The sequence below is a fragment of the Micromys minutus genome (genome assembly GCF_963924665.1).
Source record: "Micromys minutus genome assembly, chromosome: 16".
NCBI lineage: Eukaryota > Metazoa > Chordata > Mammalia > Rodentia > Muridae > Micromys > Micromys minutus.
The window spans coordinates 49,973,940-49,992,762 of NC_137985.1; the positions used below are offsets into that span (position 1 = coordinate 49,973,940).

At 37.7% G+C, this 18,823-nt stretch overlaps 1 protein-coding gene across 1 annotated transcript in view; it reads right to left on the reverse strand.

The window, feature by feature from the left end:
* The window catches only part of ARIH1 (ariadne RBR E3 ubiquitin protein ligase 1), a 79,642-nt gene that overhangs the window by 40,668 nt on the left and 20,151 nt on the right, over window positions 1-18,823 (reverse strand). Inside the window, exon 2 of the mRNA XM_080929775.1 lies at window positions 11,896-11,963. Coding sequence (XP_080785901.1) covers window positions 11,896-11,963 — 68 coding nt within the window. The remainder of the gene's footprint in view (window positions 1-11,895; window positions 11,964-18,823) is intronic.

Sequence of the window (18,823 nt, forward strand, 5' to 3'; positions counted from 1 at the left end):
CTTGTTTTCTACATATTCCTTGAATTGCTTCTTTAATTTACATCAAATTAATTATATGCCCATATGCATACCTGAATATAGGACAATTAACCCTCAATATTATCAGGAGGTGGTGTGCTATCTGTAGAGCAAATGGTGAACGATTTCACAGGTAACAATGGTAAATGCCAAGAAAAATGTTTCCTAAATGTCCATCCCATCGTGTATCTCGCCCCAACCCCAGAAATATCTATTTTTATTTTAAAGGCCTCAGTATATGCTTCTGGCTGTCCTGGAACTCACAGAGCTCTTCCTGCTTCTGCCTTCCAAGTGGTGAGACTAAAGGCATGCACCACTATGCCCAGCCTAAAATATCTTAGCATTTCAAAGAGAGAACAAGATGGAAATAAAATTTTTCAATTTGTAAATCAACTCAACCATTTACTTATTTTAATAAAGAATATGTTCAACTACGTTTTAGCTACATTCAAAGTTTTAAATACAGTTTTGTTCTTTATACATACAAGGATCTCAACTAAAAGAATTGCAATTAAACGGTAGTAAAATAAACTTCAGAAAGATTCCAGCATTTTAATGACAACTTGGACAAGTTTGAAAAACAGATAACATGAATGGGAAGAGAACTAGGGCCTTTGTCTTCCTTTTCCATCATTTCTTTGTATAGGTCAGAGGACAACTTTGGTTGTTTTTTTTTTTTTTTTTTTGTTTGTTTGTTTTGTGTTTTTTTTGGGGGGGAGGGGTGGCACAATCTCTTACTGAGCCTGAAGCGTACCATTTTCAGCTTTACTGACTTCATGGACACACCTATCACTGTCTACCTAGCACTATGGTTATAGGTGTGTGTCATTACATCTGACTTTTTGTTTGTTATATGTGGATTTTCTGGAGATCTAAATTCACTTTGCCCACTGAGCCCATCTCCTCAACCAAAATTTCAAGTATTTTAAAAAATTCCTTGGGCTGCAGAGATAGACCAGGGGTTAGGAGCACTGTGCTATTCAGGAGGGACTGAGTTCAAATTCCAGCAACTACATGGTGGCTCACAACTACCTGTAATGGGATCTGATGCCCTCTTCTGGTGTGTCTGAAGACAGCTACAGTGCACTTATATATAAATAAATTTTTTTAAATCCCTTAAATTACATGTTAGTGGGGAGAGGGATGATGGGGATGGGACTTGTGGAGTCAGTTCACTCACTCATTCTACTGTGTGAGGCCTCGGGATCTAACTCAGGCCATGAGGCTTGGCAGGATGCACCTTTATCTGCTGAGTGCTCTCACCAGCCTAAATTTTCAATATTTTTGTGTAATGAAGGTTTTCTGTAGTACTTATTATCTGAGAACAAATCATATTGTATGTAAGTACTTTTACACCACTGTGTTTCTCAAAAAATATTCACATCACTGATCAAAATGCAACTTGTTGGGCTGGAGAGATGGCTCAGTGGTTAAGAGCACTGACTGCTCTTCCAAAGGTCCTGAGTTAAATCCCCAGCAATCACATGGTGGCTCACAACTATCTGTAATAGGATCAGATGTTCCCTTCTGGTGTGTCTGAAAACAGCTACAATGTACTCACATAAAATAAACAAATAAATCTTTTCTTTAAAAAAAGCAACTTGTTATAAAAGAAACTTAAATGTGTCAATAATTCACATGAAGTTGCCTCTGATGATTCAGATAATCAGAATAAATTTAACATGGCATGAAACCAATCTATCTAAAAAGCAGAAAACTGAAGAAACTTTCACTAAATATGAACTTGGAAAGCCATAAACATCTTATCCTAAAAAGAATAATCCATGTTAATAAAGACAACTTTAGTCACCCCAATAGTGAAATTGAATCAGTGGACTCTCCACACTTTAGTTAATATTCTACAGAGCATTTCATGCATACAGAGCCACAGAGATTTATCTATAAGTCACTCAACCTGGGAACTGGGACTCAAACTCTGGTCCTCTGGAGGAGTAACTGTACCTTTTGAGCTCCTGGAGGGGATATGGGTTTAAATCTCAGTACCCACATAGTGTCTCACAAGCATGCATAATTCCAGGAGCTCCAAAGTCTTCTGGTCTCTGGGCAGCAAGCACATACTATGTATACACATGTATTTATGTGCAAGCAAGAATCAGCTGGTCTCAAATTCAGTTGATCCACCTGCATTTGCCTCCCCAGTGCTGGGATTAAAGGATTGTGTCACCACTACTTAGAACTTCCCATAATCCCTCTGTCTTCAAACAGGAGCACTGCTGGACACCACACAAAAACAGAGACATACTTACAAAATTAATGATGGAGCCATCTCTCCAACTCAAGATTATCTTTTAACTCGTAAGGTTTTTTTTCCCCCTTCAACCTGTTTCTGTTATACTTTCTTGTTCACGTGGAACATACATTTGGAGTACATAAAGTTGCAATTCCATTTGTTTTAATTCAAATAGCTAGTCATTTACTGAAAGATGGGAATACTACCTCCCATTTCACTTTCTTATGCCTTCTCTGACAGGTAAAGGCTCCTGTAGATTACATTCTAATGATACTCTATACTACTCTGCAGCAAGTTACTGACTGTAATCATACACATCCACCCATAAATTAGCTAGAATGCACATCTCTTGACAACTATTTTTTTTATTACCACAGCCCTAGAATCTAGAAGAACCTTTTTTCCTATTTGAGCTACAATCCCCAGACCCAGAAATGTCTTATAATGCACTCATTAAAGACAAATCTAACTCTTATTAAGCATCAGATCTCTTTGCTATTCCATATGCAGAAAAGTATATTCCATTAATCTGGCTGAGCTTAGTTTCTGACATTATCCCTTTCAAAGGGTGCGTATGTGCGTGTGCATATCTACACACACACAAACACACACACACAGGAACATCCTAATATAGTAGTATATTTCTGCAACCCCAAAACTTAGAAGATAGAGGCAAGAAGATCAGAAGTTGAAGCTATCTCTGACTACATTATCAGGTTGGAAACCAGTCTAAATTACACGAGAACCTGTAGGAAAATGAATAGTAACTTAACAAACATTCCCTGGTATTCCCCCCCCGCCCCAGACATTTAGAGTCAAGCTTCATTTACAAGAAACATACAACTTAAATGTCTTGTTGCCCAATTTCCCATTCTACATTTCACTGTGAACATTGTTAGCCATCTGGACAGAATTTAATTGCCATGAAGATAATCCATTTCTTTTGGAATTACACTTAGCTTCTCTACTGATTCTCTTTGCTTCCAATGTCACCTGTCCTATACAGTGTCACCTGTGACACTGAAACCTGCCTGACCAGTACCAATACCCAGATCAATGTATTTCTGAATCTTCAAACCAGTGTCCAGTATCCAAGAAGTTTTTTTCATAACCCGTGATTCTTCACCTTTAGACTCTTCTCCAGGACTATTTCTGCCCCACAGATTTTCATTTTTCTTAATACCCAAATTATGACAGTATATATATACCTCTGGAAAACACAGGAGTCTAGCCTGTGAGCAGCTCCAAGGCCTAAGTTGCAAAATTCAGTCTATTTCCACTCTTTTAACATTCAGAGGCATAGCTTATAGATTCAAACTTCTCTATGGGATTCTTTTTTACACATGACCCAATGCCATTATGGGTAAGAAAAAGAAATAGCAAAGCATCTGAGCTAGGGCCTTACAGAGCAAGAGGTTGGCTCCTTTCCTAGGCTAACAAAAATTTTGTTTTAATTTGCATTTATTACAAGGTCTGTCTACTCTTGACACAACAAAGGCTCTTTGGAAGATATTAGAATATAATTTAGGGAAGGGAATATTGCTCAAGTTCAGATGGGAGAGTATTTGCTTGTAATGCATGAAGCACTAGGTTTAATCCTTAGCACTCATAAATCAAGTTTATAGTCCCAACGCTAGGCAGGCAGTTTTCCTTACAGTTATTAAAGTTGTGTGTGCAATGAATGTGCCATGATATTATTTGTGGAGGCCAGAAACAACTTGTTGCAAACAATTCTCTCCTTCCACCATGTGGATCCAAGATCAAACTTGGGAGGTTAGACTTGGCAGCAGGAGCCTTTTACCTGAGAACCTTTATTTGTTGAGCCATCTCACTGAGCCATACATAACTCACTACTTGATACTTTGAAGATGAATATTTAACTTACTTGTTTCTATACATATGCACATAATTCTATAAATTCTATTATAACACAGGATACAATATCTCCCCTAGCCCTGTCAAAAGGTTGTTTAAATACGTCAAAAATAAAATTTCAATGAGCATACAGAAAAGGGGGGGGGGGGCTTTAAAAAGGCAAAATTGAGCTGAAGTGATGAATCACCAGTTAAAGAGACAAAGCTGCTCTTCCAGAGGCCCTGGATTTGATTCCTAGAACCCACGGAGTAGCTCACGTGTATCTGTAACTCCAGTTCCAGGGGAGCCAGTACCCTGTAGGCACCTTCACTTCTCTTTCTTCAGTAACCAAGTATTTTTCAACATGTATTGTTTAACTTGCTTTCACACACACCCAAACAACTTTACTGTTAGGAAAGAGACTGCTGTGTTTGCCCTCAGAATACCACACCATCTTAACCTGTACTTCAGATATAACTGATATATTTTCAAAAGTTATTATAATTTATGAAGTCCTAAGAAAGCAGATAAACTAGGAACAACAGAGAAGACAAAAGGAAAACTTATCTAGGGAGGATTTTGTTGTTTTGTGTTTGTTTTGCATCAGGGTCTTAACAGTAGTCCAGGCTGGCCTCAGATTCTGAATCCTTCTGCCTCAGACTTCCAACCGCTGGCATTACAGGCATACAGTATCACTTCAGATACAAGGGAACTAGTAGAGAAAATTGCTTCAAGGCCATATGTCCAGGAGAGCAACAGAAATCCAACTTTTACACTACAGTGTGATGAGACATTTATCTAGTTCCAGCTACAACTGCCCCAAAAAACAAACAACTAAAAAGGAACAAACAAAACAACAATCACCCATTTATTTAAGATTGATTGAAAACAGACATCATAAGGCAGAGCACAAAGTTTAGAGAAGAAGCTTTTTGGCTTTGTCAAGAAAGAAACAACTCAGGTCTGCTCCTCCTTTCTCTGGAGACTCATTCAGCAGGTGAATGCCATTACAAAAGCAAGGTTTCTGAAAAGCCAAATTCATTTTCAAATTCAACAAGTTATTATGAAGCATATTATTAAAGAGACAGCTAAAAATAAGCCCTATAGCATCATGATCGCACACAAGCACTAACTTTACATTGAACCTCTTCACGAAATAGTTGTAGATATTTCATAACAAAGCCCTTTGAAACACAAGTCAGAAAAAGGCAACATCATTTTAAGTGCCCCTTTCTTTCATCTCCTTAGAAGCAGTAAGCTAAAAGAACAGCTACAAAACATGGGAAAGACCAGGGAGTAGGAGCGCACAACTAGAGCTCCAGGACTCTGACCTGAACCCACAAATTTGAGACTAGCATGGATAAATTTAGCAATATCATACCTCAAAAACCCTACATTTCTTTCCCCTTACACATACCAGCTAGTTCATCAAAACCCATTTTTAAACCACTGGAATGATTTAAAGTTTACAAAGTAGTCATTATGAATCTGAAGGGGGGGGTTGGGAGGGGCAAACAACAACAAAAAAACAAATGACTGTTTTACTTGTTTTCAACCCTAAAAAGAACTCCATTTTTGGTTTTGTTTGTTTTTATTAAAGATTGATTTGTTTGTTTTACATGGTTGCTGTCTTCAGACACACCAGAAGAGGGCATCTGATCCTATTATACATGGCCACCATCTGGTTGCTGGGAATTAAACCCAGGACCTCTGGAAGAGCAGCCAGTGCTCTTAACTGTTGTCCCATTTATCACTCCAGTCCCATATTTGGTGGTTTGTTTCTAAAATCTGTAAGAATTAATACATGATTTACATTCATGTCAAATTTTAATAAAGTTTTATTTCAGAAAAGAAAGCCTAAAAACAGTTGACTAAAATTATTTTCTAGAGCCAGTAAAAAGGTGGAGGATTAAGATACTTGCAACTTGAGTTAAACTTCTGGAACCCACAAGGTCAGTTCTTGGAACTGTCACTGGCTCAGACCTAACTTACTTTCCTAGTTTTGCCTGTTCTTCAAAGCCCAACATAAGTATAACCTCTAAGATAAAGAGTTTATAAATTCTATGTATTTCTGTGTGTGCACATGTAGGCACACTACAGTACATCTGTGGAGGTCATGACAACTTGCAGGCATTGATGTTTTTTCTTCACCAGTGAGTTCCAAGGTTCAAACTTGGGTCATTAGGAACATAGCCAAGTGCTTTCTACCTGTTGGGCTATCTTGCCAGGTCCCCTTTAAAGCTTTTATATCTAAGACCGATATGAAAACAGACATCATAAGGCAGAGCACAAAGTTTAGAGAAGAAGCTTTTTGGCTTTGTCAAGAAAGAAACAACTCAGGTCTGCTCCTCTTTTCTCTGGAGACTCATTCAGCAGTCATCAAAAAACTTAGTGCTTAAAGAAGGTTCAAAAGGCAATTCAACAGATGAAGAGATAACCATCTTTGAGATGCTGCAACACTCCTCTCGGTGTCCCATCCCCAACATTAACACAGGAGGTTGAGCAGTAAACCCTGTACCTAGCAACCAGGCCTCCACCTCCACTTTAACAGTGCTTCTGCCTTCAAATCTGACTCTCAGTCTTCAAGGGAAATATTTTTAGGAGGTGCAAACCTACTCTCAAACTGCTACCAAGAATCCTTTCTGTCATGGTTTTCCAGGTAACTGGAACATCGATACCTGGCTTGTTTCTCAATGTCTTCCCCTTAACCATTTAAAATTTGTTTTAATCTGCTAACTTCCAGAAAAGAAAGAGGTTTAAGATCTGAAGTAAAGGAAGCAACATCACATAAGAATCATGATGGCACGATGACAAGGCTGTGGCTGCAGCTCTGATTCTGCTTTGTTTCATCCAGAGAGCTTGTGTGCATAAACAGAAGAGAAGGTATAGGGCAGTGGACACAGGCAGGCATACACTGGGTTTGGGGGGAGTGGAGGGAAGAAACACAACACGGATTCACAGAGACTTGTAGAAAGACAGAGAATAGGGAATTCGTGGGTAGCTAGTGATAGAACATTACTTGGTTTCCTGGGCCTGATCCCAAGCACTAAAAAGAAGACTAAAAAAGGAAAAAGAAAGCATGAGAAGCTGCTTAAGAACAGGAGACAATAAAATTAAAATCACTCTTTCTCTACCCTTTACCCAGTTTATAATATTAAAGAATACATTACATTTGTGTTTAGAATGTGGTAAATTAGTTTAACTGTAGACTAAAAAGTATGGGGGCAAATAAGAGAAATCATAAATGGTCTATTTCCCTACAGTATCATGAACTCAAGGTACCATGGCTTACAGGTGTATAATACAGACACACCGATATGACTGGTTACAGTAAAATGAGAAAGAAAGCAGAAAAATTGAAAATATTTCACAATTGACAAAAAATATTAAGAACATCAAAACAAGCAAAACAACAGCTAAATAATTCAGTAGTACTAAATAGAAAAAAGTACTAAATAGACTTTAAAAATATGTGTATTGTGAGACTCTGTTTCAAAAATTAAAGAAGACAGACACAGACAGACAGACAGACAGACAGACAGACACACACACACACACACACACACACACACACACACACACACACACACACACTGTAGCTGTTCTCAGACACACCAGAAGAGGGCATGAGATTCCATTACAGATGGTTGTGAGCCACCATGTGGTTGCTGGGAATTGAACTCATGACCTCTGGAAGAGCAGTCAGTGCTCTTAACCACTGAGCCACCTCTCCAGCCCTAAATATAATTGTGATATAAATTACTGGTAACTTTTTAGTTTACTAAATGTTGGATAAATGCACAATTTCACTAACTTTTATATTTATATTTTACTTTCTCTTCATTAATCTGCTGAAGTATTAAGTACGATTGCATTCATTCCTAGGAGAAATTGTATACTATTAATTCATTCAGTCATTTAAATTTTTATTAATTCAACAGCTATTTTATAATAAACATGATTTTATGTTAACTTTACCGAATTTTAATTATTATTTTATTTTGCCTAACACTAAAAGATACCCTATGTTCTTCCACATTCTACGTTCATTATTAAGAATGAGCAGTCCCTTGAAGGTTTCTTACAACTTGCCCACACAATCATCTAATCCTTATAAAGGAAGAAAAGAATATTTCACTCTATTACATTCTTTGACTACTGGCTTACTCTATTTTTAAAACCTGTCCTGGGGAGGTTGGTAGGCAACTAAGAAATCTAAGCTTTAAAACTACTGGTAAAAGAAGTTCAGCTATCCCCTTTGATTTTGAGACTGTCTTTCTCTAAGCCCTTGGTATCCTTTAACTCCATTTGTAGACCAGGCTGGCCTCAAACTCAGAGATCCACCTGCCTTTGCCTCCCTACTCTTGGGATTTAAAGGTATGTGCCATCACATATACTTTATTTAATTCTTATAACTTTAAGGAATAATTATGGTTAATTTGTACCTTTTCTTCTTTCTCCATCACATCGACCAACTTCTTTCTTGTTTAAGAGTAGTTATTGGTTCACAGCAAAAAGAAACATGCCACCCTCCCCACATTGCTTTACAAGTACAACCTACTATCAAAACTCTAAGAATGGTACATTCAATGACCCTATACTGACATCATAACTCAGAGTCCACAACTTAGATGGCATGCTAAGAGAATGTTTTATAATAATCTGCCAGTCTTCCATGTTGCTGCACGATTTTCCATTCCCAATTGCAACGAGTGGGTGCTCCTTCTGTTCTACATTCTTCATCTGAACTAGTTCTGTAAGTAGATTAGAGTCTTCCATTGTTTAAATATATGTGGAGCATCAGATTTCACCTTATTGTATATGGGTATTTTGTCTGTGTCCACAGAGGCCAGAAAATAGCATCAGATCCCCTAGAACTGAAGTTGCCCTTCCCTCTCCACTTCCTTCCTTTATCTTTGGAGATAAGGTTAGATATAAAGCTCAGACTAGTCTAGAACACACTATACAGCAAGGCCTCTGATGCTTAATCCTCCTGCTTCAACCTCTCAAGTGATAAGAGCATATGTATGATGCCTGACCCTTTTCTTCCTTTTTCTTCAGAAACAGGGCTTCATTATGTAATTTCGGCTAGCCTAGAATTCACTATGTAGATTAAGCTGGTCTTGAACTCAAGAGATTTGCCTGCCTCTGCCTCCCAAGTGTGGGAATTAAAGGTGTTGTGCTACCATGCCATCACTTCTAAGAGTTCTTTGTGTATTTAAGAGTTCCTTCATTTACAGCTGTCCTCTGACCTCTACATGTCTATACACAGACGAGCACACGCACCTCAAAAAGAATTTTTTACAGGAAGAAACTGCACCAGCTATTGCTGACTAATATATTAACATCAACTAACTAATCAAACTGAGGGGAGAAAAGGGTAGGAAAGAACAAATATACTAGTGTTCATGTCATATAGAAAATAAATACAGACACTGTACCTAGTCTAAGCTTACTTACATCTGTATGTATAAACTACCAGGAAAACTGAAACATAGGATACTGATGGTACTACAGAATAACAAAAGAAAACTCCAATAGTGCCAACAGGATAAACGAACACAATATAGTAGAGTGCAACTTAAAATAGCAAGAGCTAAAAAAACTAAAAAAAATTACCATAAATACTTAGAATTTTTAAGTCTTTAAAAAAGAAATCACCTACATGTTATTTGGTAGCAAATAATCCACAACAGGTGAATATTTAGAATTAGAAAGTACACAAAATGCTTTTAAACTGAAGCCTAACAGTGCTAATATCAGACAACACAGAATATAAATGTAAACATCACTAGGAAAGAGATATTTTATACCAATTCGATTTGTTTGTTGTTGACATATGCCAGGTTTCAAATCTACCACTGAGTTACATTCTCAACTCTACAAAGAAAAATAATGCTTAAAAGGGCTGGAAAGACAATTCAGTAGGTAAGAGCACTTGCTGTTCTTACAGAGGATCCAAGATCAGGTCCCAGAACCCATACTAGACATTGTCTATAATTCTAGCTTCAAGGGATTCCACACCTCTGGCCCCAAGGATACCTGCATTTATATGTACAGATACATAGGCATACACGAAAATTAAAATGAAATAAATATTTTTTAAAAACAGTATCTTAAGATTAAATTAAAAATTCTTTAGGTTCCCACAGTTTGTCAGAAATTTTTGTTCTGTTTGTTTTAAGATGGGGTCTCTCTGTGTAGACCTAGCTCACATGAAACTCATTCTGCAGACAAGGCTAGCCTTGAACTCAGAAATATAACTTGCCTCTACCTCCTGAGTGCTGGGATTAAAGGTGTGGATCACTACTGCCCAGATAAAAACCTGTTTTGTTTTTTTTTTAAATCCACATCACATTTACATAAAATATTTTATTGGAAACTGTTTTCAGCAATGTTTACAAAAGAAAACCCCAAGATTATAATGTAAATTGAAAGCTTTTTCTTAGGAGAGGTATGAAATAAGACTGAAAGCAAATAACAATGGAATCACTGACATCGTAAAGGTAACAATAAACATTGGGGAAAGGGGTCAAAACAACCAAGAAGCACACAACCTTCAAAAACACAGGGAAAGCTGCATTTGTGCTTAACACAAATTTTGGGGACCAACAAACATGTTTCAGGCTTTGTATAATGGAACTTAGTTGAATAACTTAACTCTCAAAACGTTATCAAGTAAATGGGAGCAATAGTTTCTAGACCTAAAACACTAGCAGTAGATAATTTGTGGTGGCACATGTCCCATCAGAGATGGTAACAATGACAGAGGCAGGGAGATCTATGCGAGTTTGCCGACAGTTTGGTCTACATAGAGAGTTATAGCCAAAGCCAGCCAGAGCTGAAGTAAAACTCTTTCTAAAAACAAAACAAAAACCAACCAAAACAAACTACCAGAAGTATAACAACATCAAATAGTATCTAACAGAAAGTACTCAATAATGGAGTTACTATCAAATTACAATTCAGATAGATACAAGGTATATAAAGAAAGTTCTATTTCCAAAATTACTGAATATCTGACTTAAAACAGCTCTTTAAATATTAAATCAAATAGGAAAATATTTCCATTAATTTCTCACAATACTTAGATACCTCAGTTCCTAGTAAGCTGCAGCTTCTACAATTAAGATTGCTAATAAAGCTGGTAAGAGTAAAAGGAAGCTTTACCCTGACAAAAGCCACCAAATATCCAATCTAATAAGCGAAGGGAATGATTAATACTGTCATTCTCCATCCTAGTAACGTTTACTCTTTCAAAACTAGACATATTTTGATAAACTTTATAAACAAACATCCAACAGAACAGAACCCTGCTCTAAAATCAGAGGACCAAGCCAAGTATCTAGTTTGACACCTAGGAGACCTAGCCAATTTCTCATTTTCATTTTTATTTAATAAATGTTATTTATATGTCTAATACAGATTTAACATTCACAAATAATATATCTTAAGTAAACTAATAATGGAGTTCTTATGTGTTCCAAGAAAGTTTTTAAGTGCTTTTTAAAATGTATTTTTAGTTTGTGATATTCAAGAAGATATATATCTAATAAGCAAAAGTAAAGCCTCTATTTCATTTCCAAATAAAGCAAAATTTAACCTGAGTTTCCTAAAGTTCACTGTAAAAATTTCAACACAAGAAATTGTAGCAATTATTACTTACACACTGCTTTGCTTACATGCACAGTTATATAAATCTGTTCTTGCTTATAAATTCAATTTAGTGGGCTGTGTTATTTCTAAGTACAAAGCTAACAATAGTTTCTTACCTTTCCATTAGCTTCTCTTTATCCCAATTGAAGTGGCTAAGGAGTATTCTCGTGATAGTTGCTGGATTCTGAAGGAGGGGGAAAAAAAACATTTTAAAGTAATTGTATCTCACTGACTTTCTGTATGTGTTTTTTGTGTAGTCCAGGCTGGCCTTGAATTCACAATTCTCTGCTCCCGAATCCCAGGTGCTGGAATTGTTCACAGGCAACAAACCCAGCTCTTTCACAGACTAGATTTCAAGTTCCCTAATAATGAACCCAAGTTTTTTGTCCTGATATATTTCTTTTCTATGCCACTGCTGAAGTACAAAAGCATTGCTGTACCACCAAAATACCCTTTCTTAGGTATTTATGTTACAAAGGAGATACAAATTTTTAGTTGTATGATCAAGATTATTTAAATAGCTCACTATATAATACTTCCGTTATAGGGTTCAAAATAAGTCAAAAGAAAAAAAAGAAAAGGAGGCTAGTCCATGCTATATAACAAGACCTTATTTTGAAAAGCAAACCAAAAATATCAGGCATTGGTTAAAATTAATTTGTTGCATAGAGTATCTAACAGACTATCACATCAGTACTCTAAATGGAATTAATAAAAGAAAATTCGTAAGCCTGTATGTATCAAACAGTTCTAACAAAATATCTGTACCATGTAACAATATAGAAAGTACTCTTGGGGTGCTCTTTTATATTAGGTTATTTATAGAAGTAAAGTTAAAACTCTAAAATAAAGTTTGCTGTTGTCACAAATATCCCCATTTCTCATTAAACCAGCAAGCTTAACTATTTGAACATAGTTTTTTAAACTTATAACACAATGAGGCTTGATGTGATAGCTCACCTGTAATCTCAAGATTTGGAGGCTAAAGCAAGACTGCTGAGTTCCAGGTTAGTTCATGCTACTGAATGAGGCCCTGCCTCAAAACCAGAACTCAGTGGGAATAAAAGATCAGGGATATCTGACTTGTTCAAAGAAATGATAGCACACAGTAGTGTAGGAAGCAGAGCTTAAACTCAGGTCTATTTTTACTTTTGTTTCATGTACAAATTTCTCTATCAAAGAGCATTTCAAAAATATCTGTAGTGTATATATCTTTCACTGTGGTTAATAATGGTATTAACCATTGATCTGAAATAATCTAATGAGAGTGTTGTTAACAATCAAAATTTCAGGGGCTGGAGAGATGTTTCAGTGGTTAAGAGCACTGACTACTCTTCCAAAGATTTTGAATTCAATTCCCATCCATCATTCATGTTATCAGCAAGTAACATGGTGGCTCACAAGCATCTGTAATAAGATCTGATGCCCTCTTCTGGTGTGTTTGCAAACAACTACAGTGTACTCATATAAAATAAACAAATAAATCTCTTAAAAAGGAAAGAAAAGAGATGCCACAATTATTCTCAGCAACCCCATCTGTTATCACCTGCATGCATTTATCCCACCCCCACCCCCCAAAGACCAACGACCAAAGTACTCTTCTACTAATCCAGGCTCACTTTACTACCTAACTTACTAATCCTGAGAAACCCTAAGTCTTTTAACCTCTTTTAACATCATACTCCAGAATAAGAATCTTCCAGGGGTGGTCAAGGCCATGGGGCTCATGGAAGTAAAGCTGAAGACAAGGAGTGGATCCCTGTCACCAAGCTGGGCCCCCTGGTTAAGAACATGAAGCTCAAGTCCTTTGGAGGAGAACTACCTGCCCCTTAAGGAGTCAGATTATTGACTCTTTCCTGGGTGCATCTCTAAAGGATGAATGAGGTTCTGAAAATCATGCCAGTGCAGAAGCAGACTCAGGCTGGTCAATAGACCAGGTTCGAGACTGTTGTCACTATTGGGGACTACAATGGTCATGTTGGTCTTGGTGTTAAGTGCTCCAAGGAAGTTCTAGTAGCAAAAGGTTATTGTAGCCTACTGTGGGATTTATCAAAACTTTCTATAGAAGGTTTTCTTGACTCCTAGGTTCAATCTCATGTTTTTATTTAATAAAATATGAGGCAAGGTCACCTGGAAGTACTCATTGCCAAAGTGACTTAGATTACTTGCTTCAGAGTAGCTAGCAGGCTAATCACTGCAAGTAAATTTGATAAAGAGGTGGTGGGAAATTGTATTTATCACACTTATTCTATTAACAGATCTTATATTAATTACTTTACATAACTTATTTAAGTCTCAAAGCACTCTGTAAACCAGGCACTGGCCCATGCCGGTTACATAAGTACTCCAGAAGTCAGGAGAATTACTGCACGGCTAAAGCCAACCTAAGCTATACTATGAGTCCCATGATGAATGTTAAGGCCCCATTTCAAAAAGCAAAACTAAAAACAAAAGAAACGTGCTCTTTAAACACAATTCACTGGCTTGGTCTTTGTTTTTTACATTTTTTTTTTCTTTTTTAAGAGAGAGAGAGAGACCCTCCAGGACTCCCATGGACTAAAACACCAACCACTGAGCACACATGGAGGGACAAGTTGCAGGGCCCCAGTTGCATATGTAGCAGAGGATAGCACTGTCTGGCATCAATGTGGGTAGAGGCCTTTGGTCCAGTGAAGGTGTGTTTTTCCAGTATAAGGCAATGCCAAGGTGTTGAGGTAGAGAGGGTGGTTGGGAGAGGGAACACCTTCATGGAAACAAGTAGAGGGGGAGGGAAGATGGGGGGATTACATATAAAATACAAATACAGAGAATATCCAATAAAATAATTTGAGAGAGAAACAGAGACAGTAACAGAGAAAGCTCTCTAATGTGTCTAAGGATGTAATATTCTCTTGCTTAGCCTCACAACTGCTAGGATCACAGACCTATTCTCTTATGCCTAACTTTAAAAACCTTTGTAAATATAAGAAAAAATAGGTTAGAAAACTAATGTTATGCATTAAGTTGACCAGCTGTAAATCTAAACTGATAACCTGTCTTTACTGCTCCTTCCACTATACCATGTGGCAGAACTGGAAGGAATATTACTGGACCATAACTAACTAGTCATGTACTAACAGCCCTTTTCATTCCCCACTAAAAAGTTATTCAGAACAAAGTGAAAGGATAAGCAGTCAGAATACAAAAAAACACTAGGAACTTCCTTAAAAAGGTTCTATATTTTGAATGTCACATAAAAGTAACCTCTCTACACAGCAGGCCCTAGCTGTAGTATGTATGGTTCAGATCCCCAGTAGATGTCTGAAACTGCAAACAATGGCAAAGTCTAAAATACATGTACTGGAAAACTTCATCAACTGACTATACACCCAAATGGGCTAGGAAAACAAACTCTAACACTAAGGCAGAAAATGGTCCTAGGTTGTGGGGTATTGCTGTGACAAACGGACCTCACCATGTGTTTAAAGGATTGTGGTGACATTTGAACTTTGAATTGTCTTGGGGTTTCTATTGCTGTGATAGACACCAGCACCAAAAGCAAATGGGGAAATTATTCCAATTTACAGTCCATCATCTTCAGAAGTCAAGAAAGGTATTCAAGACAAGAACCTGGAGGAAGGAACTGATGCACAGGCCAAAGAGGAACGCTGCTTACTTTACTGGATTGTCCCCCCATGGCTTGCTCAGCCTACTTTCCTATAGCATCTAGGACCACCAAGCCAGGAGTAGAGCTTCCAACAAATGAGCTGGGCCCTTCCATATTAATCAATCAGTTCGTATAAACTTGACATAAAACTATCCAGCACAGTCTGGAAAAACCACTCAGTACTCCGAACTCAGTGGACTGTTCTACAGGAGCTTAGAAGATAAGACTGCTCAGAGTTGTGTAGACAATAATAGAAACCTTGCTTGTAAAAGTTTCAGAGGGAAGTTTTAAGAGTCCCTTCAAGAATCTACTGGGGCTGGGCATGGTGGCCCACATCCTTAATCCCAGCACTCAGGAGGCAGAGGCTAGCGCTAGAGAATGGATCTCTAAATTTGAGGTCAGCCTGATTGATATGGCAAGTTCCACGACAGCCAATACTACACAGAAAGCCCCTGACTCTATCAGAGCCATCTGAAACTGAATTAACATCTGTGCTTCTGGTTAACAGGAGCTTAAGAATCAGCCATGATTAAAACACCAGCAACATTTAGAGGCTAAATCTTCGGGGAAATGTTTCTACACAGAAGCTGTGGTCCAGAGAGGGCCAAGCATTTACTGTGATTTTCCACCTTCAGCCTTCAGAATGGCTGGAAGAACTTCACACTGGCAGTCGAAATTCATAATACGTAAACATTTCCCAGGTGGTGCTGGTTTTGGAGACATGAGGAATCATGCATGCAGAGAGGAGGTAGCCCATCATGTGGCAGGGCCAGAGTCCCTGAAGAGAGTCCAGGAAAGGTAAAGGTAACCCCAGCAACAGCAGAGACCCCAACATTTTGGAGATGCTGGGACCATGGGACAACCACAAGGACAGCAGCAGCTGTGGAGTGAAGCCAGCCTGAGCCTAAGAAACAAGTTGTTGTGTTGCCAACAGCAGAGCTGGAGAAATGAAGCCCTAGGGAGCCCATGCATTACTGAATCCTCAATAGACTTGGCTTTCCTTGAATTTAACTATGCCCAGATTCTTCCCTCTTTGATAAATTATTTATTTTTTTCACAAGTACTCACAGTTAGACACTTTGGAATTTTACGGAAATTCTAAATGTTTTAGAGAAACTTTGGATGTTTTAAAGAGACTGAATGTTTAAAGAGTTTGAATTTATTATTTTTTGGTTTTTAAAAACAGAGTTTCTATGTATGAACAGGCTGGCCTCAAACTCAGAGCACAGAGGTCTAACTTTGCTAGGATTAAAGGTGTACACCACCACATCCAACTGTATGTTTGGACTTGGGGTAAAGGAAATGTGGGACTTTTAAAAGTTAGAATATTCATATTGTAATATTAATAATGAAACATAAAAGTTCTAGTTGAATGTTTGTGTCCAGTTCACAATGGGTTGATTATTATAGCTAGTTTTATGTCAAACTGACACAGGCTAGAGTCATCTGAGAAAATAGAACCTCATCATTAAGAAACTCCACCAGGTTGGCCTGTGAAGAAGCCTGTGAGATATTTGATTGGTTGGTTGGTTGGTTGGTTGGTTGGTTGGTTGGTTGGTTGGTTGGTTGACTAACTGATGTGGGAGAACCTAGGACACTGTGGGCAGTGCCAAACCTGGTGGGTAGGTAATTCTGAATTATGTGATAAAGTAAATTGAGAAGGCCAGAAGGAGCAAGTCAGCTTCTACTCCAGTTCCTACCTACAGGTCCCTACTTCAGCTTCGCTCAACTGTAAGGTAAAATAAACACTTTTCTATTCAAGCTGCTTTTGGTCAGTTTTATCACAGCAAAAGAAACCTTAACCAAGACATTATGCATGTATGCATATACACACATATGGGGCAGGGAGCAAATGTGCACAAAAAACTAACAGAGGACCAGAGATCTTTGAAAATAAACAGCAGGTGGATTGTATGGTGGGAAAGGTAAAGAACAACAAAATGAAATGGTAGTGAAGCTGGGCCTTGGAAGAGCAAACCTGCAAAATCCCAGCTTTCAGGAGGCTATAGGTCATGGGCTAAATGCCAGTCTGGGCAAATAAAGATTTTTAAAGGGCTAGGATGTAGAGCTACCTCAGTGGTAATGTGCTTGCCCACAATATCAGTCCCTGAATCCAATCTCCAGCACTGCAAATTCAGACAGAAGAACAGGAGATAAGATAGTATTGAATGTCCCATTATTATTCCTCCTGGTTCTGACCCAAGTATGTACCAAAGAGAGACTGTACAGTGGAATATCACTGTGATTAAAGCATTAAATACATGAGGCACATATAAAGATTTACAGGAGATGCTTTCAGAACAACTTAAAATAGAAATCACTACCGAAGTCCTAGACTCAACACACCTACATAGAAGTAGAGGCAAATACAAACCTAGCAAAGACTTTAAAAGCTAACAATGGAACTCTGCTTGTACAAGATGAGAAAATACTTGCAGTGGTAGCCTACCTAGAATGACTTGTCTACTAAAACAAATAATCTTCTAAAGAATTCAAATTACCGGACACAGCAGAAACAAATTCTTACCAATTCTCAAAGAAGACCACAAAAGTTCATTTCTATATATTACAATCATCAAAGAATTGTAGGGGCCAGTGAGAAGGCTCAGTAGAGTAAAGATACATGTCTCCAAACCTGATGATGTGACTGGATCCACCCCCAGAACTCACATGTTGGAAGGAAGGAGAAAACTAGCTCCCACACATCACCACCTTCTGACTTACGCCCCCCCCAAACACACACAAAAACAGAAATTTTAAAAATGTAAACAGTGAAACAGTCATTTCTTAAGAAGAGTGAACATCTGAAACTAAGTCAAATAATACAAGAAAGAAACATGGAATTAAAGAAAACAGCAGTGAGGGTAAATATCTGGGTAATTATTATGGGCTACTTTTCTGTGTGTTTTTTTTTTTTTAAACTGGTACAATTACTATCTCTTTTACTGCTGAATTCTTAAAAGCATAAAACTGCCAACCCCAAAAAATTGTTAACACACCAAAGGAAGAGTTAAATCTATATAAAGAACAAAGAGAAAAGTGAAGATATGAATCCAACTACATCCAAATTCCATTAAAAAATAATAAACCAGGAACTGGAGAGATAGCTCAGTGGTTAAGAGCACTAGCACTAAACTAAGAAGTTACTATTAAGAACACCGACTGCTCTTCCAGAGGTCCTGAGTTCAATTCCCAGCAGCCACACGGTGGCTCACAACCATCTGTAATGGAATCCAATGTCTTATATGTCTAGAGTGACAGTGTTCTCACATAAAATAAGTAAATCTTAAAATGATAATAAAAGAGAGAGAGAGAGAGAGAGAGAGAGAGAGAGAGAGAGAGCGCGAGCAGGGTTTGGTGGCATACCTCTTTTAGCCCCAGCACTAAGAAAGCATAAG